The sequence below is a fragment of the Grampus griseus genome (genome assembly GCF_964374135.1).
Source record: "Grampus griseus genome assembly, chromosome: 1".
Classification (NCBI taxonomy): Eukaryota; Metazoa; Chordata; class Mammalia; order Artiodactyla; family Delphinidae; genus Grampus; species Grampus griseus.
This window is the reverse complement of record NC_139017.1, coordinates 175,724,365-175,751,960: the sequence shown is the minus strand read 5'-3', so window position 1 is coordinate 175,751,960 and position 27,596 is coordinate 175,724,365. Positions and strand designations below refer to the sequence as shown.

The window sequence follows — 27,596 nt, the reverse complement described above, 5'->3', positions numbered from 1 at the left end:
TAATATAATGCCCCCTTTAGAAGATGGAAGATGGAAGAAACTGAGCAAAACAATGAGCCAAGTATCATGAACACCTCTGAGATACTCTTATTTACGATTTTGTGGGAAAGCTTCCCCTAAGGGAAGTGGTAGGTACTCCAGCACTTGCGCAGTTTAAAACACAACTGTAAAAGGCACTAAAAAGCATATTAGAGGGATTCATCCTGTAAAAGACCATGGGAAATACAGTACATGGCTAAAGAGAGTTCACTTTTAATTTTTGTGATTTTATAAAATTCATTATATTTGCAGAAAGAGTACTTTGGAGTTGAAGAAAAAGAAAGGGAGTGGAGTTGTCACGCAAATGGTAAAAAAAATCCCTGTATTTCTTAGTCTTAAAATAGTGAGACAGCTTTAAAAGTGAATTCTATGTCAGAAAATCCAAATGTCATAAATCATAAAAGGTTAAAGCTAGATTGGACATGGAATCTATGGTGAATAAAATACTGTGGCATTTTCACGATATCACTACTCAGCAAACAAGCATACAATCAGTACTTCATCTTACATTTTTCGAACACCCATTTTGTTCTAGATATTGTATTCTTGTGATGTATAGACAGATATTTGTGTGATAGGGAAAGAATTCAGGGGAAGCAAGACTTCTAATCATTTTCCCATTTGACTTGGGGCAGGCCATTTAATATTCATAGTTTCACTTTCTCCAGCCACAAAATGGGAAGGATATTTCCTATAATATTTGAATATTGTTACAGATGGAATGTTTGTGTCTCCTGCAAATTCATGTGTTGACACCCTCCCCATGTGATGGCATTACTTTGCAGAAATAATTAGGAATAGATGAGGTCATAAGGGTGAGGCACTCAAATGAGATCAGTGCCCTTATGAGAGTTTCTAGAGAGCTTGCTTGCTCTCTGTTCACAGTCATGTGAGGATACCAGCAGAAGCTAGTACAAGCCACCTGGAAGAGGGAGTTCACCAGATTTGATCATGCTGGCACCCTGACCTCTGACTTTGAGCCTCCAGAACTAAGAAATAAATTTCTGTTGCTTATAAGCCACTCAGTCTATGGTATTGTTATAGCAGCACAAACTGACTAAGAGAAATAATAAATGATTCAATATGCCTTGTAAAAGTGAATGTATTACATCAAAAGCACAAATGACAAAAGAAAGAAAGAAATTGGACTACATCAAAATAAAAAAATTTGTGCTGCAAATGATACTATCAAGAAAGTGAAATGACAACCCACAGAATGGGAAAGATATTTATAAATTACATGTTTGTTAAGGGACTAATATCCAGAGTATATAAAGAACTCTTACAACTCAACAATAAAAAGACAAATAACCAATTAAAAAATGAACAAAGGATTTGGACAGATATTTGTCCAAAGATATACAAATAACTAATAAATACATGAAAAGATGCTCAATATTGTTAGCCCTCAGAGGAATGAAAACACAAAACTGCAATGAGATACCACTTCACATCTACTAGTGTGACTATTCTAAAAAAGAGATACTAACAAGTGTTGGTGAGGATTGGAGAAATTGGAACCCTCATACGTTGCTGGTGGAATGTACAATGGTGTGGCGCTTTGGAAAACAGTTTTTCAGTTGCTTGAAAAGTTAAACATAAAACCCAGAAATTCTCCTCCTAGGTATATATCCAAGAGAAATTAAAACAAATGTCCACACAAAAACTTACACATAAATATTGATAGCAGCATTATTCATAATAACCAAATAGTGGAAACAACCCAAACGTCCATTAGCTGATGAATGAATAAACAAAATGTGGTATATCCATACAATGGAATATTATTCGGCATTAAAGAAATGAAGTACTGATATATACTGCAGCATGGATAAACTTTGAAAACATATGCTAAATAAAAGCAGCTGGACACAAAAAGCCACATAGAGTAGGATTCCATTGGTAGAGACAGAAAGTAGATTAGTGGTTGCCCAGAGGGAGAGGAGGGGAGAATGGGGGGTGACTGTTAACAGGTACAGGGTTTCTTTCTGGGGTGATGAAATGTTCTGGAATTAGTGATGATGGTTGATAACTGTGAATATTCTACAACCATTGTACACTTTAAATGGGTGAATTGTATGGAATACGAATTACATGGCAATGACCACGTTTAAAAAAAGAAGTAAATGTACTGATATCAATGTCAACAGGCGTCTAAATTCTGGCTTACACAGAATTCCTTTCCTGGAGAGCAGATAATATGTAAAGCCAGCAGTGGTCTAATTTTACTTACAAATTCCTTACATATCTGGTTGTCAGGTTACTATTTTAAGTAAGTAGCAGGAAAAAAAAATTGTGACTTTTAATTCTGGAATGCAATCTGTAATATTATGGTTAAGTAAACCATCCCATACATTACATTCTTCGTAGGTGGCAAAATCTGGAATTTCATGACACTGTTAAACATTGACCACTGTTTAGACTTGTATATTATAAAATATTTGCATTCTTCAGAGAACAGATTTGTGGTTGCCAGAGGGGGATAGTGCGTGGGCAAAACGGTGAAGGTGGTCAAAAGGTACAAACTCAGTTATAAGAAGTCCTGTGGGTGTAATGTACAGCATTGGGACTACAGTCAACAATACTGTATCATATATTTTAAAGTTGCTAAGCGAATAACTCTTTAAAGTGCTCATTCCAAGAAAAAAAACAAAAAAACAAGTATGTGTGGTGATGGGTGTTAACATATTGTGGTAATCATTTCCCAATATATACGTATGTCAAATCATTATGCTGTACACGTTAAAACTAATATGATGTTTTGATCACACACATTTCAATTAAAATTTTTTTTGTATTCTTGTCCAGGTGAGGACGACGGTTTCTTTTCCTTGGCTCCACAAGTCTTCCTTGTGTTTGTGTATGCACTTCAAAGTTTTCTGGGTCTCAAACCCATTTATACTTTCAAGTTTGGAACACACTTTAAAAAAAAAATCAGAAATTATCTCTCTAAAAGAACAAAGTGAAATGAAGTTCTGCTTGTGTTAAAGTTTTCTTCCAAATGGGCTTTCCTTGCGGAGGAGGAAGAGTCTACGTAGAAAGGTTTTGCAGAATGTGAGCGGTCAGGCTGGTAGAGAACGCTCATCGCAGAAAGGAGACGTTTTCCGTTTCTTTTAGTTCGTTTGGGCGGCATCGTGGACAGTCGAGAGGCGTTTGTGAGCCGCTAAAGAGAAAAGCCTGGGAACAAGGGAGGCGCTGTGGGCCCGGGTCGCGGGCGGGAGTCCCCTTCTGGCCAATCTTCCCGTTGTCTGCAGGCCCCGTGCCCCGCGGCCTCCGCCATCGCCCGCCCACGTGGCCCTCCCGGGAACCTACCTGGGCCGGGCTCGCGCACCGCTCCCCGTGCCGTCGCCATGGCAACTCTCCGCCCCGCCCCCCGCGCTCGGCCGGTCCGCCGGCGGCCCCGCTCGCCCCTCCCCCCGCCCCGCGCGGCTGCCGGGGAGAGGGTGGGGCGGAGGCGGGAGGAGACTCAGGAGAGAGGAAATCGGCCGCGCGACGCCCGCGGCCCATTGGCTGCCTCGTCCTGGGGCCAGAAACCCCGCCTGTCTGACGGGGTCACGTGATCCCTTTCAAAGATGGCCGCCCTGTTGTTTTGATGAATAATACTTGGTGGGGCGAGGGGGTAAGAGTAGGGGTGGAGGGGTAGGAGGATTTACTCTTCCAGCCAGAACATCGCGAGTTCGGTCCTCCCCCTCCCCCTTGCCCAGGCTCCGGCGTGGAGGCGGGGCGTGGCCGGCCTGCTTTGGGAGGGGAGGAGCTTCTCTCCTCAGTGCTGGGCTCTGCCTGGGCGGCTCTGGGGTCGCCTTGCCTCGGGGCACCCACTCTGCAGTTGAACACTTCCCGCCAGGGGGAAAGGGTTGGAAGGAGAGCACGATCTGCTGGAGGAAGCGCAGCTGCCGCGCCACCACCACGAAGACACAGTAGGCTCCGGGCACGAGGAGAGCTGGAGACCGAGCTCCCTAGTCTGGGTAACCTGGGAAGCAGAGGGTAAAAAGTGGCGCCTTACGGTAACCCTGTAGCAGCAGCAGTGGCGGTCAAAGGAGGCTGCTCGTGGCGTAAGCAGCTGTAGGAGTCTCTGGGGCAATTGGAGTGACCGACGCCAAGGCATTTCACTGCCTCTCGTGTTCTTATTTTTTAACCTCTGACTATGCAGTTCTGAAACCTCCCCCATTCGGGGGACCAGACAGCCCGATAGACACCTTCCACTCTCCTCCCGCCCTGGTCTCAAAGAACAGAAGATCTCTCCTTAACGCCTTTCACCATTAAGAGGAAAGCGATGGAGGAGCTGAGCGCTGATGAGGTGAGGAGGTTGGGGGACACCTTGGGAGATTAGTTGGCAACTCTTTGGCGCTTTGGATAGGGTTGATATTGCGCCAGTGGTGCCTGGCCTTTGGGCAGGAATGGAGATGACATTTTCTGAGAATTAAATGAGTCCCTGAGAGGGTCTCCGGTTGTATTCTCTTGTATTCCTTTGCCTTCTTTTTCCATCCTGAACTCCATTTGCCTCTTTTCGAGTCTTCTTTTAGGGTCTAAAGAAGAGGAGAGCATACTGAGGCTTTCATTCTTTTCTTCAGGGTATTTAAGCAAAAAGGGCTAGATTTACATCAAGTTGTGTGTGTGTGTGTGTGTGTGTGTGTGTATATACGCGCGCGCTCGCGCATGTGCGTGTGCGCGCGCGCGCCTTACTGCAGAGATCTAAAGAATAATTTTGGGAGGAATCATAATGTATAGGTGTATGTTTTTAAAGGATTTGAAATCCCAAGTATGTGTGGCATTTCACTGTATAAGTTAATTAAACATTACATATGTGTTTGGGGGTGGTCTACAGACAGATTCTTTGATATTTAACAAAATATACATCTTCTCAATAGCTTCGTGAATTACAGTTAAATTCTAGCAATTTAACAGACCACTAATGGCTTCTGGTATACTCCTCTTTCATTATGCCTTTTTCTAGTTTTTGCCCCTTTCAAATTTGTGTTTTGCTGTAACAGACACTGAACAGGAAGCAAATGGAAGCAAATGACTTTGAAAATTCCCCCATTATCATTTCTGAAAGGAGTCTTACAGATCCCCTTCTTGATGTTTTCAAGATTATTTAATAATAATAAGAAAAAGTGGCATTTAGGGTACCAGGATTTTCCTGTGACTCTGTTGACTTTTCCCTTCTTTTTTTTTTTACAAATAGGGAGCTTCCCTTTCAGGACCCCTGCTGGCCTCATTCTCTTCCACCTACCATTTCTTCCGCAGTTCATGTAAAACTTCTCTACGGTATTATGAAAGTAGTCATCCGTCAGGTTGGTTGTACTGTAAAACTTCCATGCTTCAGTTTTAGCTGCAGAGCAGTCAGTATATTTACCTAGGGACTAAAATTCTCCAGAGATGAGGCAGGCAAGTGGTGGGTTAAGGGTCACGTAGAAAAGGAAGCAAATAATTTTGTTGGTTTTGATACCTGGCTTTTTGGAAAGTCAGGATTGCCCATTCTTTGTTACTGATTTTGTTTTCTAAATACATCAATAGTGTAATCTTAAATTAGAAGAATATTGAACAATTTCTTTGATTCAGGTAGGAACTATCAAGAGATCCTCTTAGAGGCACTTCGTTTTGTGTAGTTTTTTTAAAGTGCACCCCCTTTTTTCTTTAACATTAATGCTAGTGGATCATTTCTCTTAAGGCAGATAGTTTTTTAGTGAGTTTTTTACCTCCAGAAATTACTTTTTTTCTTGACATTCTTTAAATTGTTCCTGGTTTAGAAGTTTTTACATACTTGAGTTTTCACTAAGAAGACCATTAAAGCATGCAGACCAGTTAAAGAACTGTATAATCTGAACTGTAGCTCTTCACTTTATCCAGTCCTTGAGGAAGGTATTAACTTTTTTTTTTTTTACCATATATGGAACAAATATAATCATTGTGGAGGAGATAGACATTTTTCAAGGTCAACAAAATATTAAAATAAATGTGAAAAATTAAATTCACTAATATAAGATCAATATAAAATTATGTTCAACAAATTAGTTGGCCTGAACACAAAGGGACAGTTCAATAACTGGTAATTTTACTCTCAGCATAATCTAAAACAAATATTTTATGGGGAAGAAGCTTAAGTTTTTTTGAATCCATTTCCTGTAATTCTGGGATTAGGTGAACAGTTCTCAACAGAGACATTTCCAGAACTTTTGCCTTATTGTTACTCTATGGGTGGAAACTTGTGTCACAGATACGGTAGTTGACATTTATTTGGTTAGAAAATAATACATTTATATTATTGAAAGCTCAAACATGTATCTCAGGGTGTAAACAATCAAGACATTGATCTTTCAATCTAAATTAGGAAATTAGGTATGACAGAGTGTCATATTTTAGCAAAATGAAAATATATGAGAATGTAGTCCATGACAAATAGAGCCTGCTATAACCAGGGTAGTAGCTTTAGAAGATTTTACATTATGGGTACTTTTTGGTCCCTCTTATAGATCACCTTGAATTCTTGTACTTTTCTTCTCTTGTGCTTTCTCAGTAGAGTATTTCTTTAACTTCAGTGCTGTTTATATAGCACATTACAATGAGCCCTTTGCTGTATAGAGCAGATCCATGACTAAGTTTATTCTCTTCAGGAGCCTGCATTTCAAGGCGTCATTATTTACATTACATTCATTCTGTACCCTGCTCATGTGTTTTTTTTTGTTTGTTTGTTTTTTATACCAAAATGATGCTCTGAGTAGGGCAGGTATTTTAAACTGGTTTTCAACTATGGTGATGATGTGTTTTCATTGAAATGATTTTCTTTCTTTTTTTTTTTTTTTTTTGCAAAATCTGTATGACCTAGTTCATCTTCAAGAGGGCTGGCTGGGATTCAGGGTGTGGTCAAGGTTTTAGAAGTTGTCTTCCTTCCCAAATGCAGAATATATGACCTTGGACATTTTAGCAGTGTTTTTTCAGTGGAAAGGGACCAACATTTACTAGCAGTCTTAGAGACCTGCTCTGTGCCAGGCATTTTACCACCATTGTCTCGTTTGATAAAACAGTGCAGTCCAGCAGTTCCTTAAATTTTCCTTGTTTTATAGGTGAAGCATCTGAGAATTAGGTTAAGTCCATAGTGCCCTGGCTTAGAAGTGACAGAATTGGAATTCAAACCCAGGGTTCCTGATCTAAAAGCTCTTTTTACTGTATTTTACTGCCCAACAACTGCCAATAAATTCACCACAGCTTCTATATAAATATCCTACTAACATGGTTGATCTGCATAGTTTTTCTGTAAAAGTGTTGTTTTTTATGAATTCATTCATGATGTGATCAAGTTTCTAGTCTTTTTGGTGCTGACTCTCATCACACCCCTCCAAAATCATTCACTCAGCAAACATTTTTTAAAAAGATGCTGTTGGGGCTTCCCTGGTGGCGCAGTGGTTGAGAGTCCGCCTGCCGATGCAGGGGACACGGGTTCGTGCCCTGGTCCGGGAAGATCCCACATGCCGCGGAGCGGCTGGGCCCGTGAGCCATGGCCGCTGAGCCTGCGCGTCCGGAGCCTGTGCTCCGCAACGGGAGAGGCCACAACAGTGAGAGGCTCGCGTACCGCAAAAAAATAAAAATTAAAATTAAAAAAAAAAAAAAGATGCTGTTGCTTTGTGACCACCTAGAGGGGTGGGATAGGGAGGGTGGGAGGGAGACGCAAGAAGGAGGAGATATGGGGATGTATGTATATGTATAGCTGATTCACTTTGTTATAAAGCGGAAACTAACACAACATTGTAAAGCAATTAAACTCCAATAAAGATGTTAAAAACAAAAGATGCTGTGCATTTCCAGCAATGTGTTAGGTAGGTTAGGAGAAACACAGTCTTTTTCTTAAAGAAATTATTTAACTGGGGTTAGGGGATGGGTAGAGATAGAGATAGCTAGGAGTCCAGCAATTACAATACAGACAGGGTGCTAAGAGCTGTTGTGGACCTATGCACAAGACAGTAAGAAAAACAAGAAGGGAGCCCTGTTGGCTTAGCGTCTTAGCGAAAACTTTCAAGAAAAAGCGATGCTTATGCGAAGGGCTCTTGAAACCGGCTGTGAAACTGGGGAGCTCAGGAAACCACAAGAAGTAGTGGGACTGGAGACAGGATTTGCCTGGGGGAGTGGCCGCAGGCAGACAGGCACCAGGTCTCCGAGGGTTTTCAGAAATGCTTAGGAGTTTGAACTTTCTCAGTAAGACTATCAGAAGCCTTTGAGGGATTTTAAGGGATTCGAAAGATAACTGGCAAGGGTGTCAAAGGTGGATAGGAAGAAGGTAGCTGCTGTTGCTATGGGAACCAAGGCAGTGGAGTCTCAAGCAAGGCCTTGGCAGTGGGAACGGAGGAGAGCAGACATCAGAAATATTGAGGATCTAAGTTAACCCACTTCTGATGATAAGTTTGATGTGAAAGAGGTGGACGCAGGGGAAGAAAGAAAAAGATGACTCCTTGGTTTCATTGGAGGAGAGAGAAGGAATTCCAGACAAGGAGCAGATTTTGGAGAAAGCAGATTTGTTCCTTTGGACCACTGAGAGATGAGCTGACATAGAGGCGCCAGCCCTGGCCTTTCTGCTCTTAACAGCTCCATCTCTGACCTTTTCTTTCTTTGTAACAGGCCTCAGGACCTAAGCTCACTTTTTTTCCAGTAGATCATTGCTAACACGCACTTGATAACCAGGATTCTCCTTCCTCAAGCCTGGAAGGAGAGTGGGATGTTGCCTCCCAGGCCCCTTCTCCACTCCTTTTTGTTCATTTTAGCCAAGAAACAGAGAATGGTAATGATAATAGTCGATATTTATGAAGCTCTTAATATGTGCTAAGCACTTAACTTGCTCAGCAAGGTTGGTACTAATAGCCCCGTTTTACAGATTTAAAAGTTGAGGCTGATAGAAATTAACTTGCCAAAAGGTGGACAACGAGGAAGTGGTAGAACCTGGATTCTAATCCAGAGTCTGATCCCAGAGTTCTTAATCCCTTTGCTAAACTACCTCCAAAATAGGAATAATCTCAGCCAGATGTAATGGTTGCAGCATTTTTATTGTCCCTCTTGAGATGGGAAGTGGAAGCCCTCGTTATTGCTAAGAGTGGAGCTTATCAAATAGCCCTCTACTCTTTTAGGGGAAAAAGACAGAAAGACTTCTGACAACGGGTCCTTGGGTCTTCAGGCCTGTGCTTGGCACAGAATGCATTTTCTCAGAAGGTACTTGTGGTGTGTCCAGGTGGAGAGAGCTTCTGTAGCAGCTCCTTCAGTGATACTTGCCATTTACTTGCTGCATGTCAGACACCACACGAGCCTTGCTTGCATGGAGCTCCTTTCTAGTGGGAGGAGACGTGATAAACAAATACATACACATAAGATGTCATTTGGTGACAGTGCCACGGAGAAAAATAAAATAGGCTATAAAGGGATGGAGAGCAATGCGAGGAGTGTGTGCAGTTTTAGGAGGCGACTTTCAATCAATTCTGAGGTGCCCCAACCTTTTTTTTTACTTCACATTTTCACATCTTTGAAATTGGGATGCTTCTTGGTGTAATCACGGTTGGCCACGTGGTAGTTGTGAAAGTTGTCATTTCCTGTTTATGTGTAAACCTGGTTCTACCTGTTCATGTTGTTGTACCTTCAATTAAATGCTGTGCATGATAAATATAGTTGCTATTTTAAATGCCTCCCCCCAAATTACACTTTGATTAGCAGTGAAAGCATATGTTACTTTGTATGCAGAGAGAAATGGAAATAGCAGTGGGGTCTCAATTTGATATTAGTAAAGGAAACAAAGAAAATGTTGGTGAAAGAATGACCACAATTTCATATTTTATTGCAAAGCAGCAACCAAGTGCATTAGGGAGCCGTAGAAAGGCAGAAATCCACAAGTCTCTGAAGCTGTGTCACATTTTGAAATTGAACATACAGTTAGAAGGACTGCCTTTTACACCCAGGCAATGCAATTGAAGGTCAGAGACACTCCACCTTCTCAGAAAGAAATTTCAAAGCAATGAGAGGCTGGTGTAACTGATTACTACTCTGGTCTGGTCTGTTGTTAAGGTATTTTGTTGTGGTTTAATGGACAGTAGTTTTTTGTCTTGGTGGTGCAAAAAACAACGGTGCAGTTTACAGTCAGTGACATTTTGTATTTGATGACATATGGTATATGCCCAGCTTTGTTTTAGATCATGAGGATATATGAATGAACAATACAGGCAGAAATCCTTGCCTGCATGGGGCTTACATTCTGAATTATGTTTTTTTTTAAATTTATTAATTAATTAGTTTATTTGGCTGCGCCGGGTCTTAGTTGTGGCGTGTGGGATCTAGTTTCCTGACCAGGGATCGAACCCGGGCCCCCTGCATTGGGAGCGTGGAGTCTTAACCACTGGACCACCAGGGAAGTCCCTGATTTATGTTTTAAAAGAATCACTGTGGCTGCTGTGAAGAGAATAGATAAAGGGGGAAAGAGTGAAAATGGAGAGAAAGGTTAGGAGGCCAGTGCAGGAGTCCCAGGACCAGGGTTTGTAGTGGAGAAGGTGAGAAAAGGTCAGATAGAGGATGGTCAGATATTTTGTGGGTAGAGCCAATAGGATTGGGTGATGGGATGGATGTGGAGTGGAGTCAAGAATGGCCATCTGAGCTGGGATGTCATCGAGTGGACCGTTGTAACAGTTGAAATAGCACAACACGAAATAGCAGCTGCTTAAACCAGATAGATGTTTATTTCTCTCTAAATAGAAGTCTGGGTAGGAGGCTGGGGCTGCTGTGGCAGCTCCGCGCTCATTAGGGGCCCAGGCGCCTTCTGTCCTGTTGTACCAACTCTCCTAACGTATGGCATCCATCTTTTGGTCCACGTCTGTCTGCACTGTAGCCAGAGGGACGAGAGGAGAGGGGAAGGAGAAGTCATGCTCCTCGTTAATGGCACAGCTTGGAAGTTGCACAGATCACTCACTTCTGCTCACCTCCCATTGGCCAGAACCTAAGTCACGTGGCCACGGCTCCTGGCTGGGAAGCTGAGAACTGCAGTTCTTACTGGGTAGCTGTATGCTCATCTAAAAGCTCTCTCACGTTAGAAGGGGAGTACAGTCAAGGCTGTTCTGTTCAAACCCTTCTTCCGAAACCTAAAACACACGCTCTGCTTTCCTAAAGAGGCAACCTTCAGTTGAGTCCAGAATCTCTGGGTGATATACCATCCAGGAACCTTTAGATTAAAATGCAGGTTATCAGCTGCTGTTCCCTCCCCGCGCCCCCGCCCCACCATGTGATGTGGTGGAGTAGGATAGAATCATGGAAATAACTACCACTTCGAAAAGGGAAGAATGGGGAGTACAGATCCCTCACTGGTCCACAGCCATTGTCAGCTCCTGCCAGGCTGTGGTAGGGGGTCTCCCTGCCTTGGCAGTGGTGGGAGTTCCTGAATCAGTCCTTTGGGGCCAGGTCATTGGAGAATATCCCCTTCCTGGGGCTGAAAAGTGTCTCCAGCTTGTTTCTTTCAGGAGCCTGAAGGAGTTGGCTTTTTCAACCCTACTTGATCCCCAAATTACCAGACTGAGCAAACTTAGACTAGACTGTGGACGTGCCTTAGGCAGACCTGTTTTCCCTTTTATCTCTGCAGGCAAATCGGCAAACTGCAGCTTGAGTCTGTCTCATTCTTGTGGAACTTCTTGCTTAAAGTGGCAAGAAGCCAATAGGCACCCAAATTCCGAATTGTTCAACCAGTTCCCCTAGAATTGTAGGCCGTGTAGGCATGCAGGCTATTTTCTGAGGTGTCACAGGTTTTACCAAACGTTTTATTGTGGCCTAACAAGGTTACCAGCCTTCCATCCTGCAATATCTGTGCCCATGCTGAGCCCTAAAACACTGCCATGTATTTATATTCTGTTTAGGTTGATTACTTCCAGGTTCCAAATTCTATATATTAGTTAAGGTATTGGTTTGATTGCTGCAGCAGAGATATCCAAAATAATAATGGTTTAAATAAGATAGAAGCTTATATTTCTTTTAAGTAAAAATCTGGGTAAGTGGTTGAGAGCCGGTTTAATAATTCCATGATCACTAGGGAGCCAGTTCTGTTTAGTGCTGTGTTATCCTCTGTATGAGGCATCTAGCTTGTAGTCCAAGATGGCTGCTCCAGTGCCTACACGCACATCTGCATTCCAGTCCTCAGGGACCAAAGGGGAGGACATGTTCCCGTCTGTCAAGGGCATGATCAGAGATGTCACACATCATTGCTTACACCTCCTTGGCCAGAACTTAGTCACGTGGCCATAACCAAATGCAAGGGTGGCTGAATGTATAGGAGGAGGAAGCAACTAGCTATCTCTACCACAGTGATGCCAAGAGTTTTAGCCTTCACAGTTTGAAAAATGGAGTTGTTCTGTACTGAGGTGGGGAACACTGAAAGAGGAGATTAGAGGGAGAAATTAAGCTGTTTTGGTCATATTCTTGTTATATTGTTTATTATTTGTCCACTTGGAGATGTTAAGTAGGTTGTTGGATGCATGTTGGGCTTGCAGTTCAGGAAGAAGGCTGGGGTTGGGGATACCAGTCAGGACGTTGTCAGTATATTTAAAATCATGAGAATGGACAGATGACCTAGGGAGTGAGCCTAGATAGAAGAGTGGAGGTCAGAGGACTGAGCCTTGAGCCTCTCCAGCATTTAGAGATGGGAAGGAAAGAGGACCCAGATGGCTTCACTGGTGGTGCAGTGGTTAAGAATCCACTTGCCAATGCAGGGGACACGGGTTCGAGCCCTGGTCCGGGAAGATCCCACATGCCGCGGAGCAGCTAAGCCTGTGCGCCACAACGACTGAGCCTGTGCTCTAGAGCCCGCAAGCCACAACTACTGAGCCTGTGTGCCTAGAGCCCGTGCTCTGCAACACGAGAAGCCACCCTGATGAGAAGCCCCTGCTCGCCATAACTAGAGAAAGCCCGGGCGCAGCAACAAAGACCCAACACAGCCAAAAATAAAATAAATAAAAATAAATTAATTAATAAAGAGAAAAAAAAAGAGGACCCAGAAAAGAACTGACAAGGGATAGCCACTGAGATAGAAGGGAAGACAAGAGAGCCTGGAGTTCTGGTGTCCAGGAGAAGAAAGTGTTTCATGACGGAGGGCAGTGTTCAGCTCTGTTGAATGCCAGTAAAGTAAATTAAAGGAAGACCAAGACTCAACGATGGGATTTGGCAACGTGGAGGTCATTAGTGACCTTAACAAGACCAATTTCATTGCTGAATAGGTTCAAGACAGAACGGGATGGGAGAGTACATAGCTCAGAGTGAGGTATCAGCTCCAGGGGTATACTGGGGAGCCATCCATACACTGTGAAGCCATGGGTTTAAAAAGTGGGAAGAAGGTATTTGACGAACATATCTATCTATTTATTTATTTATTTATGGCTGCGTTGGGGCTTTGTTGCTGTGTGCGGGCTTTCTCTAGTTGCGGCGAGCAGGGGCTACTCTTCGTTGCAGTGCGCGGGCTTCTCATTGCAGTGGCTTCTCTTGTTGCGGAGCACGGGCTTTAGGCGTGTGGGCTCAGTAGTTGTGTCTCACAGGCTCTAGAGCGCAGGCTCAGTAGTTGTGGCGCACGGGCTTAGTTGCTCCACGGCATGTGGGATCTTCCCGGACCAGGGGCTTGAACCTGTGTCCCCCGCATTGGCAGGCGGATTCTTAACCACTGTGCCACTAGGGAAGTCCCAGAACATATCCTTTTAAATTTTATCTTTTACCATTTCCTATTATGATCACTAATTCCTTTATTCATTCAATAAATATTTACTCTTTACTCTGTTCCTCTCTTTCCCGAGGTAGGAAGTAAAGGTGTGGAGGTAGATTTGTATATTATTCCTAGCAGGGTGTTTGGGGCCTGAAGAGTTCCAAGTGTAAATTTTGAACCATAATCTGGGCACACTGAATCATACTACAGTTAATCTTTAAAACATTTAAGAAAGAGTGGCAAATAGGTATATGATAAAATATTAATTTTGTTTGTGTAGTTTCAGCAAATATATGTGGGATGTTTACTCTCTGCTGGGTATTGGGGGTACATGTGCGGAGATACCGTCTCAAATATGAGACCTGGTCTTCACCTTCAGTGAGCTCGTACTGCAATGGGGAGACAGGAACACAGCCAACTCCAAGTAGAGTTCAAGGGCTGAAAGAGATATTTAAGTAAAGGAGTACAGTTGATGGAGCAGTGAATCCTGACTGGGGAAATCTGGGAAGGGCTCTGGGAGGATTTGAGTTAGTCTGTAAAGATGATCAGAATTTTTGACATTAGAAAAATCTGTGGTGAGGATAAATGTTTCAGTTATTTCTTACTCTGGGCAAACTCTGTTACCTTCACTCTTTGAAATTGATCGTAAAATTCTTAGAAGCACTGAAGAAGCATTGGAGATGGTGAAAAAATCTCTGATATTGGTGGGTGTTTGTGGGTCTGAAAGGTTTTGCCATGTGATTATCGAGCACAGCCAACTGTGTAACCCCAAACGCTCCTAAAGCAGTAAGTGAGCAGAAGCTGGAGAGGAGGAGTTGAGGGGAAATAGGAAGAACAGAAAAGGTGTTTCATTAAAATCGCTTCTCCGGTCCTGACATTAAGCGCACTGGTTGGAATTGTCTATTTGTTTGGCGTATCTCCTACTGCAGCATAAGCCCTGATTATTCGTGTTTTCACTGTTTTTAATCCATCTCTTAGCACGGGGCTTGACACAGGGTGCCCCACGGTAAATAGCGGCTGAGTCCACGAATTGACTACAAGGCGTCTTTCCGTGACTCCCGGTTCTTGTGCTGCAATCGTTTTTTGTTTTGTTTTTGCTGTTACTACGTAAAATTACATTAGTTAGGTTAAGGTAGGCACTGGAAAGAAACATTATTGTCAGAGCTGTAATTCAGAGTCAGATGTACCTGGGTTTTAGGTGGACCAACCAATGGGATGACCCCGGGCAAAGTACTTTCTGAGCCTCAGTTTCCTCACTTGTAAAATGGGGGTCTGCATACCTGTCCGTGGCATTATTCTTCATAGTAATTGCAGTGATACATAAAGTGCTGAGTGCAGTGCAGAGCATGTAGGGACATATTAGCTCTCATATGTCCCTTCCTGGGACAAATTAGCTCTCTTTTCCAGAGTAAGATTAAGTTGTACATGGTAAGAATTTTAGTTGGTGCTCATATAGCACCTACCGAGCCCTTTGCACATAACGATGCGGAGAGCATAAAAGGAGGTCTCTTACTTGTTAAGGTAGCAAACAGGCTGGGGCTTGTGTGAAAGGTTGGGTTGGAATCCTCTCCCCCAGCCCCTTAAGCTTCCTAAAGTCTCTTCTCACCCAGCTGCCATCTTTTGTGTGAAGCCACAGTGTTATCACTTGGCACACCTCCTCTTCCTTTTTCCTAAAATCTGGAGTGATCAGGTGGCCTGCATGTACTAAGGGGGTGAAGGAAGAGCGAGGAAGTTTGAAAGGAAGGGAACTGTGCAGACAGGAGAAACACGCTGCGTATCAGGACCAAAACCCAAAGCACGAGGTGATTCAGTCTGCTCAAGTCAGATGACGTGTTTTGTCTTCTGAAGGGACTGTCCCCTCCTGCAGGGCTGGAGAAGGGGAATCTCTGAATGGGATGACACTGTGCGAACTGCTTACCAGCTGCCGTATCTTTAGCATCATTTGAAAACAGTAGTCAGGCTGGGCAAAGAGGTCTCTTTTGGGTCCTAGTATTGAGAATATCTGGCCTTGACTTAATTAACTTTCTAATTAAACTTTGTGAAATGTATTCAGTGCACATTGTTTCTTTGCTCCCTGTCAGTGTTTGGCATAGATTCTAGATGTGTAACAGTGTCATGGTAATTAGTTAAATTTTCTGCCTAGATGAGATGGCCCTTTGCTTTTATGGGTCTTTTTGGGAGCTGAACTCCTCGGATTTCCAAACAAATCATCATGCACATCTGTCATCTGCCAGGCACTCTTCTAGGGTCATATTAGGTCAGGGTCTTTGGTCAGACCTCTGTCTATACTTGTCACCAGGGCTGGCTTCGCGGACATGTGACCTGCAGTCAGAAGTGCCCCACACTTGGTCGAATGCTCTGCTGTTGCTGTCTTGAAATTTTTAATACATTTGAGAAAGAGGCCCTGCATTTTTATTAGGCCCCAGGCCCCACAAATCCTGTAGCTGGTCCTCGTTTGTCACTGACTTTCTCTGTACAGGTGGGTATATGTCTGGAGAGCGTTTGGTTAGAACCAAGCTTATAGAAAACCGTATGAAAGCTCATCAAAGACCGATGTTCAGGTTTTAATGGAAAAAATATTGATATGTGTCTGACTCTAATGCCATGTCATTAAGAGAATTTCTTGAAATTTTTAACAAGTTTCTACTTATACACAATATTGAATCTTTGGATAACTCATTAAACTTCATCAAATAAATTCACTTTTTTTGTGTGTGTGTGTGTATTTTTTTTTACGCGGGCCTCTCACTGTTGTGACCTCTCCCATTGCGGAGACAGGCTTCGGACGCGCAGGCTCAGCGGCCATGGCTCACGGGACCAGCCGCTCCACGGCATGTGGGATCTTCTCCGACTGGGGCACGAACCCGCGTCCCCTGCATCGGCAGGCGGACTCTCAACCACTGCGCCACCAGGGAAGCCCAGATTCACTTTTTTTTTAATCAATATTTTTACATAGAGGCATTTACTTCCATATTATCGTTTTCATGTTGCATATCTTATTTCTCCAATCTCAATGAAACCTCTTTTGTATTTTATCAAATACATTGGTCATATTTTTATAGTATAAACACTTGTTTTCATGAATTATGGATTGTTGTATTTAAAACTATAACTCGTGTTTTAAAATTTAAAAAATTTTTGATTAAAAAGTGTTGTCCAACAGCTAGTTTTCTATATTATTGGTGCTTATCTGTAAATACTTCTTTGTGCTGGCCAATCAGGTATTATGATTGACCCAAAATAATCATATACAGATTTCTCATTTTCAAAAATAATAAAGTACATTTAATGTTAGAGATGGAAAAATTCTGTATATATGAATGCCCTGGTGGGAAAAACTTATTTCTGAGAGGGAAATGAAAATTGGTGGAAAATTAAAAAATATCTAGCAACCTTTATAATCTACTGAGTAGAACTTTTTATGTGTGATTTAATTTACCCATAAAATTATCCTGTTTAGGCTATTGAGGGATATGAATATTTAGAAAAAAGCAGGTAGTAAAGTTTTTTTTTTTTTTGGCCACGCCATGCGCATGTGGGATTTTAGTTCCCCAACTAGGGATCGAACCTGTGTCCCCTGCAGTGGAAGTGCGGAGTCTTAACCACTGGACCGCCAGGGAAGTCCCTTTTATTTTTTTAAAATTAATTAGTTAATTAATTTAAAAAAATTTTGAGGCAAGATGAAGGAAAAATTTTAAATGCGAAAAAGCAATAGCAAAACACTTTTACCTTACTGTATATAGATCTCCCAGAGGAATTTACACTTTGGTTTCAGCAATAATTATTTTGTGGGCCAGTTAAAAAATGTTAACATTCAATCTACACAGAGAAAAAAATGTATAGCCCCTTTGAGCTTTGAACATCAGTTATGTAGAGTAGATGTTTAGAGTGTCATTTACGACATTTTTGTTTTAGGATGCTACCGTATGACAGCATATATATGTTTATGTTTGGTGAACATTAATTAATTAATTAGCTTTCCACTTTTATGTTAGTTAACCTTTTAGTTATGATAAATACAGACCAGACATCATTTCCGTGGAGTTCCATCACAGGAGTGCCCAATTTTTTTTCTTTCAAGGCCAACTTGGGGCAGATGGGTTGGTCATCTGCAGGGGCTTTTGTGTGTTTGTTCTTTTTTACTTTGTATAAATGTCCTCACACTCGAATAGTTTGGTGATTTCTGGTCTAGGGAAATGCGGATAAAGCAGTCTTTTGCCTTGAGATGTTATGATTAGAATGGCTTGTGAGTGGGAGAATTTTAGTGAATGCCAAGTGGAAAATATGCTTGTGCAAGTGTCCCATTAGACACCTCTTAGTCTTTTTTTTTTGGTAAGTTTTTTTAAATTAAATTTGTTTATTTAATTTTGGCTGCATTGGGTCTTCGTTGCTGTGTGTGGGCTTTCTCTAGTTGTGGCAAGTGGGGGCTACTCTCTGTTGCGGTGCGCGGGCTTCTCATTGTGGTGGCTTCTCTTGTTGCAGAGCACGGACTTTTTGGGAAGTCCCTCTTTGTCTTTCTTGATGTTAATGTGGACAGGTAACAAAGCACATTGACCCGTACTGGAACGAGATATTTATATGAAAGTATTGCCATTTCTGTTTTTAAAAAGGGCTGAGTGGCATTTGGGATGATGCTTAACCTGTAGGAGGAACTTAAACATTAATGATCCATGTTAGGAAGGAAACCTTTATTCATATCAAGAATATGATGGGGCTTCCCTGGTGGCGCAGTGGTTGAGAGTCCACCTGCTGATGCAGGGGACACGGGTTCGTGCCCCGGCCCGGGAGGATCCCACATGCCGCGGAGCGGCTGGGCCCGTGAGCCATGGCCGCTGAGCCTGCGCGTCCGGAGCCTGTGCTCCGCAACAGGAGAGGCCACAACAGTGAGAGGCCCGCGTACCGCAAAAAAAAAATATATATATATATATATATATGGACAGGAAATGGCCAGAAGTCAGTGTTTTCTCCCTCTGAAAGAGCCCGCTTTCCCCAGCCCTGCTATATAGATCTGCTAGAATATTGGCGTTGGAGTGTTCAGAGTTGGTGTGAATGTAGACCTTTGGTAGAGATTAGAGAAAACGCACGAACCCTGCCCCAGAAGAATTTACACTTTTGTTTCAGCAATAATTATTTTGTGAGTCAATTTAAAAACTCTTTCCTCATAGCTGGGCTTCAGGAAATTCTTTAAAATGTCTAATACTGCCTGTTTCACTCGGTCATTCTTAAGTGACCAGGAACCATTCTGTGAGAGAGTGTCAGAAGTAGCTGCTACTTGGTCTGTAGGCTCTTCTCGTCTGTTTAAGGGCCACCAGGGAAGCCCTGTAAGAATCATTTTTTAAAAATCAGATCTAGTTAAAATGATCCTACCCTCAGGCTGTTTCTCTGCTCTATAATGTTAGGCTCTTGATTCTAGTGGTTTCTCCTAGTTTCACAGTCGGCTAATAGATCCGATGTTTTTCACAGATCTGATATAGCTGTGCTGTTTATTCATACCGTTTGGGTGAAACAGAGCCCTGAGCCAAAGGAAAACAGCGTCTGAGCCTAAAAGGGAGGTGGACAGAGCAAAAGGATGGTGGAAACCTGGAGGCTGAAGCTACAAAAACACAATGACTGTTTACTGTGTGTCAGGTGGGCGCTTGGTTTGTTCAGCAGATATCTACCGAGTGCTCTCTGCTGTAGGCATTGCTGTCGTTGCTTGGGCTGTGGCGGTGAGCACGATAGGCCAGATCCCTGCTCTCCTTGTGCGGCGCCGCGGGGAGGTAGGCCATATGCCCATAAAGAGAGACCAGCCCACGTAATGTGTTGCGTTACCTTAATCTCTGATGGCTGTCTTGCAAGATGAGTGATATTTATATCATCACCTGCTTCCAAATGGGGAAACCAAGACCCAGAGAGGTAACACAGCTGGAAATGGGTACAGCTGGGATTTTGACCCAGAGCTGGCCCCAGGAGAGCTTGTCCGTCCCGTTGAAGGCCGTGAAGACGGCACCTGGCGCAGCAATCGCTCACCCACTGCGCTCGGTCTCTTGTTTTACTTCCTCTTTTTTTTCCCCCTTGTTTTACTTTCAAGCGGAATGCTTTTTTAAAAAAATTGCTCTAATATCAAATGTTGATGAAGAGTCTAGAATAAGTATTGTTATAAGCCGTTTATTATTTTAATTTGAAGTAATACTATTAACTAATATTTTCAGTGTTACAGGGTGACTCAAGAAAGTACTTTGGATAATCAGGCAGCTTATGCCTTTGGTTCTTAGCCCTCTCCCTCTGGCAGAACGTGCTTAGGCACATACCTAACACATACCCAGGGTTCTCCATACTATTGATCAGATGCAGAAAGTATTGACATCAGTCATTTTTGTTGGACTTTATAAAACTCCATGTAATGAAAAACCCTGTAATCACTGCCCGGCATTGGAGAATTACTAAGGGTCAAACCTTTTTTCTCCCTGAGACAAAACAGTTTATAGTCTCTTTTCTAATGACAATAAAATCATTTCTTTATCGTGAGCCAGACTTTGGGGTTGGTGGTTAGACTAGTTACGTAGGTGTGAGTGTCCTATGGTAAAGCAGCCAGGGTAGTAGAGTTCAAAAGACAGTTAGTTTGAAAATTGTGTATTTTGCCAGCGACTGCTGGAACTTGGCCTCTGTAAGAATTTTGTACTTTATTTTTGAGAGATTTACTCAACTAGAAAAGTACTCATGGAGGAAGTCGGATAACTTACCTTGTCTGCATTCCTTTCGCAGCGAAGGGAAGGGGAGCCTGGCAGGCAACTGAGTGGATGTGGGTAAAGACAGGCGCTGGAATAGAGGGGGCACCAGCCCAGGGGTGCTGAACGCAGGACAGTGAGACAGATAGCAAGTGACCACGAAATGGTCGTGTCCAAACCAGGACTCTTCCGAGAGCGGAAGGGGCTCTGTTAAAATTAGACAGGAGCACCTGGAGTGCACTGCTGGGATCCATGGTCCCCCTGCTGTGTGTGACACGTTTGGGCTGGGGAGGAGTGTTTGGGAAAAGCACTGATGCTTTAAGGTTTTAATCTGGGAGTCAGTCGTGAATGTGGTCATCATATCCTTTGGAGAGGAAATGCAGTAGAGAAAGCAGGCTTCTTGTAGCTTTGAGTAAACATTTATTGAGTTGGGTGGGTAATCTGGAAAGAGAAGCAGAAAATGATTGGAAGACAGATTGCAGAGGTGACATGACTGGTCTACTGTTGTCTCTCTCTGCTGTGCTTTGTGTGTCCTGTGGCAGGTTTCAGCTGATAGGAGGGCTTGGTCCTTTATTTGGAGTATGGGATCTGGGCTCGTTGAGCTGTTAAATTCATGTGTTACAACTTACAGTGCACAGTCACAGGAATGCGGCCAGCTGTCTGTTCCTTTCTTCTGATACCTCCCTTTTATGACTTGCCATTAAAGGAAGGATAGAGAACTGCAGATTCTACAATTAAATGTACTTTAGGTTCATTGTATTATGAGGCAAAAATAAAAATAGGAAACAGAAGGTAGAAGCAAAATCTTTGTTCAGAATCTCACCATCCAGGGGTACCTGTAGTTTACATTCTGGTGTATATACTTGCTTCCACTATTCCACTATTTTTTCTAGGTTAGGTATTTTCCCCCCACAACTAAACCTTCTAACATATTTTTTTTTTGTCCCTCTAGAGTCATAGATTTTTGGAAATTGATTTTAGAAATTTTTCTAACCTACCCTCTTCGTTTAAAATTATTTTTTTCTGATTATAAATTCAGTAGTATAGATTCACTGAATTCTGCATGATTCATTGTCGAAGACTTCCATAATCAGGAATAAAGAGAAAAGCAAGAATTACCTGTAAACCTGTTATCCAGAGAGAACCATTGTTAATTTGGCGGGGGGATTGCCTTCCCAGATTTTCTCAGTGTGTATATACTTCGCATACTCTGCTGTTTCCTACCTTTGTACCTCTGCTCTATCTAGCGTCCTCCCTCTTGAACATTACAAGTTTTGATTAATAAAATGTCCAGTTCACTCTGGTTCGAAAAACAAGATGCCACCTCTAGCCCTGCATTCCCCTCTTGCTGTCACTTGATCCCTTGGCTCTGCTTTCACAGACTAGGCTCTTACAAGGGTAGATCTCTTATCCCCACTCATTTTTCAGTCCCCCCTCCTTCCCTGTGCTTTTTGGGGAGGCTTTTTCCTTCATCTTTCCACTTAGATTGGTCTTGCTAAGACCACCTGATTGACAAATCCCTTGGCACTTTTCAGAATGTGTTATTTAACCTCTCTTTGGATTTTGACCATGGTGACCACTTCTTCTTTTCAAAGTCTCTTCCTTTGGATATCATGGGGATACAGCTTTTCTTGACTTCTTTCTTTCTTTTCTGTCTCCACCACAGACTGCTCTTTCCTGTATACCTTAAATGATGATGTTTCTCAGGATTCTACTCTCGAATCCCTTCATTCCCTACCTTCAAGGTATATCTGGTGAATGAATGAATGCATGCACGAATGAATACCCTTTTACTAGGCCTTCACTTATTTATTCTCCAGGTACTTATTTAATGCTCCTGTGGTCCATGCTCGATTCTGCAGGCCTCAGGAGATGGATGTGAACTAGATAGCAAATTTCTGCTCTTGGTACCTAGAGTTATCTGCCATGTAAGTGTTGGTACTGATGACTTGCAAGTTCGTATCTCCTGCCTGCGATCTGGACCCAGATCTCCAGCTGCCCCAGCCTGGCAGACAGTGAGGGTGCGTGTCTTCTCAGCAGCTATACTTCTACACACGGCTCTGCTTTGGGGTATCACTGGAGGGCCACTAAAACTTGCTTCAGCTCAGTGCTCACTAGGAGATCTGTTGAGGGCACATGTTTATGGGGGATCGAGTGAAGGATATGCGGCCCATTCATTCCCTGAGAAAGTGCTTTTTAATCTGTTCTGAGTCAGGGACCTCTTTACAAATCTTATGAAAACTGGAGATCCTCGTGACCCTCAGATTTTGAATCCGTGCCCTTAGTACTCTGAAGTCTATCCTAAAATCAAGCCAGGCCACAAAGGTGGGGCAAGGCCCTCCTTCCTCATTGGGGCCACTCTAAACTGGATTGCTTCCTCTGAGTCATATTTTGGCGTTAGCATCTGCCGATACTGAGTATGTGATATGAGTTGTCACTCACATACTGTGTTGGTAAACTACAGGCATAATGTGTACTAATCTCCCTTCTGGCTTTATCTGATTTTTTCTGTCATCATCTTATTTCTGTCCTAGTTTCCTTATCTATCAATATTTGATTTTAACTTAATTAAGTTAAATTAAAAATGTATTTTATGTGGTTTTTTTGTGAATCATTTTCGATCCTTGTTAGAACAAGGAAATGATAACCATAAATAAAACAAATGTCAGCTGCCTGTAGGGCATTTCTGTTGAGATATTCTTACAGGCATCTCATACCCAGTAGTCTAATCATGACTCATCTTCTCTTCGTAAAAACCCCTCCCTCTGTATTCTCAGTTTTAGGAATTTTACCATCCACTTGGGTATCCTGGCCCGAAACCTAGACTCTCCACCCTTCCTCACATCTCACTTCCAAAATAATGACCGAGTTCTGTTGATTATACACATTAAATATCCCTGGAACTGTCGCTTGCAGCGTCCCCCTTGCCCAGGCTTGCTTTGTCCTGCCTTAGTCCATTCTCCACATGGTAACTAGAGTGATGTGTTTTAAAAGATAAATCTGACCCAGTCACTCCTTCAAAATCTCTTCCTTGACGTCATGAAAAAGTTCAGCCTTAGGATGGTATTCAGAGCTCCCCATGGGCTTGCCCCAGCCTGTCTTTCCTGCCTTGTGTCTTGCTTTGGCCATTCACACGCATCTTTAACAAGCAGCCCAGAATTCCCTAAACACTGTGTGCTCTCACAAAGCCTCCCCACCGTTGCCAGTGCTCCTGTGTCCCTTTGCTTGCTGAGTCCTACCTGTCCTGAGGAAGAAACTCTAGTCAGGTAACGTGCACAGCGTGTTCTGTTGTAGAATTTGTATGTTGCTTGACTTTCAAGATTACTCTTTGGGCCGATTCAGAAATGACTTACTATAGTTAGCGAAAGTGATTTTGAGTCCTGAAAACCTAATAGTGACAAAAGCCAGGTGTTATTCTGTGCACAAACTATTGATCATGTCTTTGGGGAATTGAGGATTTATAAACATGTACACAGTAAGTAATACAGCAGCTTATCCAGCTTAAGCAAAAATAGGATTTATTTTAAGGGTACAGGGGTCCTGCTTCTGAGCCCAGGGACAGCAAGATAGCTGGGTCACGGGAAGGAACTGGAACCTGGAATCAGAACGCTGCCAGGGCTTCCTTTGTCTTGGGTTTGTGCTTCATTGTAATCGCCCCTTGTACACACTGTGCATTACCTTCCCTCTGTCTCACTGTCTCATACTCATGGGCAACCCTGGCTGCTCCCACTTCATGCCTACTGTGTGCAGCTGAACACGGCTAGAGAAAAGCCAAGCCGGGTGGGCTGGTAGGTATAATTTTTCTCTCAAGTTTTTATTCTGAAAATGTTCAAATCTGCAGAAAGATTGATCAAGTCACCTGGATGGATTCATCATGTGTTAGCGTTGCCTTGTTCCGTATTCACTTAGTATGTAAGTGTGTGTGTGTGTGTGCATGTAAACATACATACGTAAACATACATGTTGGTTTTGACTGAACTGTTTGAAAGTACAGAGAACCATAAGGCAGAGATGGGGGACAGGAGGTGGCCAGGGAAGGCCTCACGAAGAAGGTAGCATTTGAGCAAAGACCTGAGAAGGGGATGCTGGGCAGTTGTCTTAGAGAGGAGTGTGCTAGGGAGAAAGAGGCAGCGGTACAGGAAGTGACCCCTAACACCTGGACAGCGTGTGTGCTGAAGGGAAAAGAGCCTCTGCTGCACTAGACTGTTTTATTGTCAAGATATTCCCTGCCCCTTCCTGGCGGAAGGTTATGTTTCTCAGCCCCACTGGCTGCAGGTGTGGCCATGTGACTTGTTTTGGCCAATGAGATGTGAGCAGAAACGAATAGGTCCCTTCTGGGCCGGCACCCAGTGCGCACGCTCCTCTCCCTCTGCCTTGACAAGTGGGAGTGTTCCCTGTAGAGGCTGCTTTGTCATCCTGGGTCCTTGGAGTGAGGACGATTTGGAGCAGAACAGCCCTTGCATCTGAATGTTTTCAGATTTTATAGACATACTAGGAGATAATAATAGTTTCATTCTCTTCATCAGAAATTGTGTGAAAGGAGAAGGAAGACGGGCAAAAATAGAAATTTATTATGTATCATTGCCATTTTCATTTGCACTAACACCTATTGTAATGTAAGTATACCCAAATGGAATCACAGTGTGTGCCCTTTTGCAACCTGCTTTTTCAATTCAATTAAAAAAATACTGTGGTAAAATACATATAACTTAAAAATATACCTTCTTTTAAGAGCAGGAGATATCTGAATAGGAAACACATTGTTTTCTTTAAAAGATATGGCATGACTGGGCTTCCTTGGTGGCGCAGTGGTTGAGAGTCCGCCTGCCGATGCAGGGGACACGGGTTTGTGCCCCGGTCCGGGAGGATCCCACATGCCACGGAGCGGCTGGACCCGTGAGCCATGGCCGCTGAGCCTGCGCGTCCGGAGCCTGTGCTCTGCAACGGGAGAGGCCACAACAGTGAGAGGCCCGTGTACCGCAAAAAAAAAAAAATATATATATGGCATGACTAAGCTCCATATGTATGTATTATATATGTATGTGTGTATGTGTAACCTCCCTATGAAGTGATAATGGATGCCCCAGACATCCATTATCAAAGGAGAAGAGTTGCACTCTTCTCCTTTGTGTCTTTTCTACTCTTATTATATCTTGTGCAGCCCTTATTTTGCTGTATCATAATCGTTGATTTTCTTCTATGTCTTTCCACAGTGGATCTGGAAGTCCTTAAGGATAGAGCTTATGACCCCAGTGTTGTCTTACTTTTAGTGCCTGCTACCGTGACTGGTGCAAAGTAGACAAAAAAACCAACAAAGGACTGAATTTGGGGGGCAAGATTATGTTCATAAAGTGTCATTTTTTTCCTGTTTTATTTATCGATACTCTGTATATTTTAAACAAGAAAATGGAAATTTTCTTTGTTTCAGAATACACAGTCATCAAAGAGGGATATTTCTAATATTCTAATGTTGTTAGAATATAAATACAGTATCTGAAGTACCAACATTCTATGCATAAATTCCTTTATTTGTAACTGATAGTGCACAAGCACTGTGTCATCAGGGAAGTAAGGCTGCCTCCATCTGCAAGACACTGCAGCTTCAGAGGGGGTTTTCTTCTGTAAAAGATCAATGGGGTTTGGGTAAGACTGTACCCTCTGGAGTTAGAGTGGCTACTCTTTGGCTTTCTAGCTGTGTGACCTTGAGCAAGTCACTTAGCCTCTCTGAGTTCAGCTTTCTCATCTATAAAATGGGAAAATAAATGTACCGTCTCTTTGGATTATTAACTAAGTTTATATACGTGAAGCCCTTAGAACCAGCATTTGAGACATGATAAGGGTTTGGTAAGTGTTAATCATATTAATGTTAATTTTTTTTTGTCTTAGAGTTTGCAGCAGCCTCCCAAAGTATCAATAATCGTCAGTGACTAACCTAGAAAACTTTATTATCTGAGTGCCGTATTCACTTCCTCTTTGCAGGAGAGGAGATTATAGGATTCTATTGAGAAGTAAGGAGACATGTACTTGTGTTCAGCTGAAATCTTTGACTTAAACTCTTGTCACTTCTTGCTATAATGTTAGGATTTAAAGAAAAAGCATTTTTTCATATTTTTGGCCTCATGTATATAGGGTGACAGTGATAGACTGAGTTTAATATATTCTTTTTAAATGGGGGGGATTTAAGTGACAAGACTTTTGGAGCTTTAAGTGAAAATTAATTTAAAATTGTGAATTTTAAAAAGGAAACTTGTGAATTTTAGATCTCAGAGCTGTGGTGTTCAGATTTGAATGTGTTTACTTTGAGATATATTGTTGGGCTTAGATATAGGCATATTGTGAAATTGTCATAGCATTTAATAACTTTTAGATATGACCAGCTATTAAAAAAGAAAATAAAACCTACAATAATAATCAAAACAGGAGATATCTCTAGAAGGACACCATCCCAAAGAGTAAATATTTGAAAATGTTTTTCTTTATGTTAGAATTTAATATTTTAGAATTTAATAATTTGGAAAAGTAAGATGCTTTTGTAGAATGACTGTTTACTAAATTTAAAACAGTGCCTTGTGGATTTATTTTTCCCCACACAAACGCTAAAAATAGGAGGATCAGTTTGGCCCATCCTGTCTTAGCTTCTGCCTCATGTCACCACAGTGGCCCTTGCTGTTTTGAACAGAGGCTGTTTTGAATCTATTTTTAGTTAGTCAGAAACGTGAGGGTAGGAAATGCTGCATCAAGATAAAACAATTCCAGGGAAACCTCTATTTTATTTATTTTTTATCCTTTTAAAATTCTATTATTATTATTTTTTCAGCTGTACCGTGTGGCTTGCAGGATCTCAGTTCCCCGACCAAGGATTGAACCTGTGCCCCCTGCAGTGGAAGCCAGGCCCACAGCAGTGAAAGCACTGAGCCCTAACCACTGGACCGTCAGGGAATTCCCGGGAAACCCCTATTTTAATGTCATTTGTGAAATAAGAACTGAAACAGTCAAGACAAGAAAAACTCTAGGAATGAGATTTCATGATCAGTATGTTTGGGTTTGAGTTGTGGTTAGGTCGTAAGTTGAGGAATTGGAAGTTCCTTTTTTATGCTCTTGGTTTTTTACTCTCTGTGACATCTAGGAAGACAGTTCTTTTAAAAAGGACTTCC

General features: G+C 42.5%; 1 protein-coding gene across 1 annotated transcript in view; it reads left to right on the top strand.

The window, feature by feature from the left end:
- The first annotated feature begins 3,622 nt into the window (after positions 1-3,622).
- The window catches only part of UBE4B (ubiquitination factor E4B), a 111,298-nt gene continuing 87,324 nt past the window's right edge, over positions 3,623-27,596 (top strand). The window contains exon 1 of the mRNA XM_082679355.1: positions 3,623-4,336. Coding sequence (XP_082535481.1) covers positions 4,313-4,336 — 24 coding nt within the window. The 5' untranslated portion in view covers positions 3,623-4,312. The remainder of the gene's footprint in view (positions 4,337-27,596) is intronic.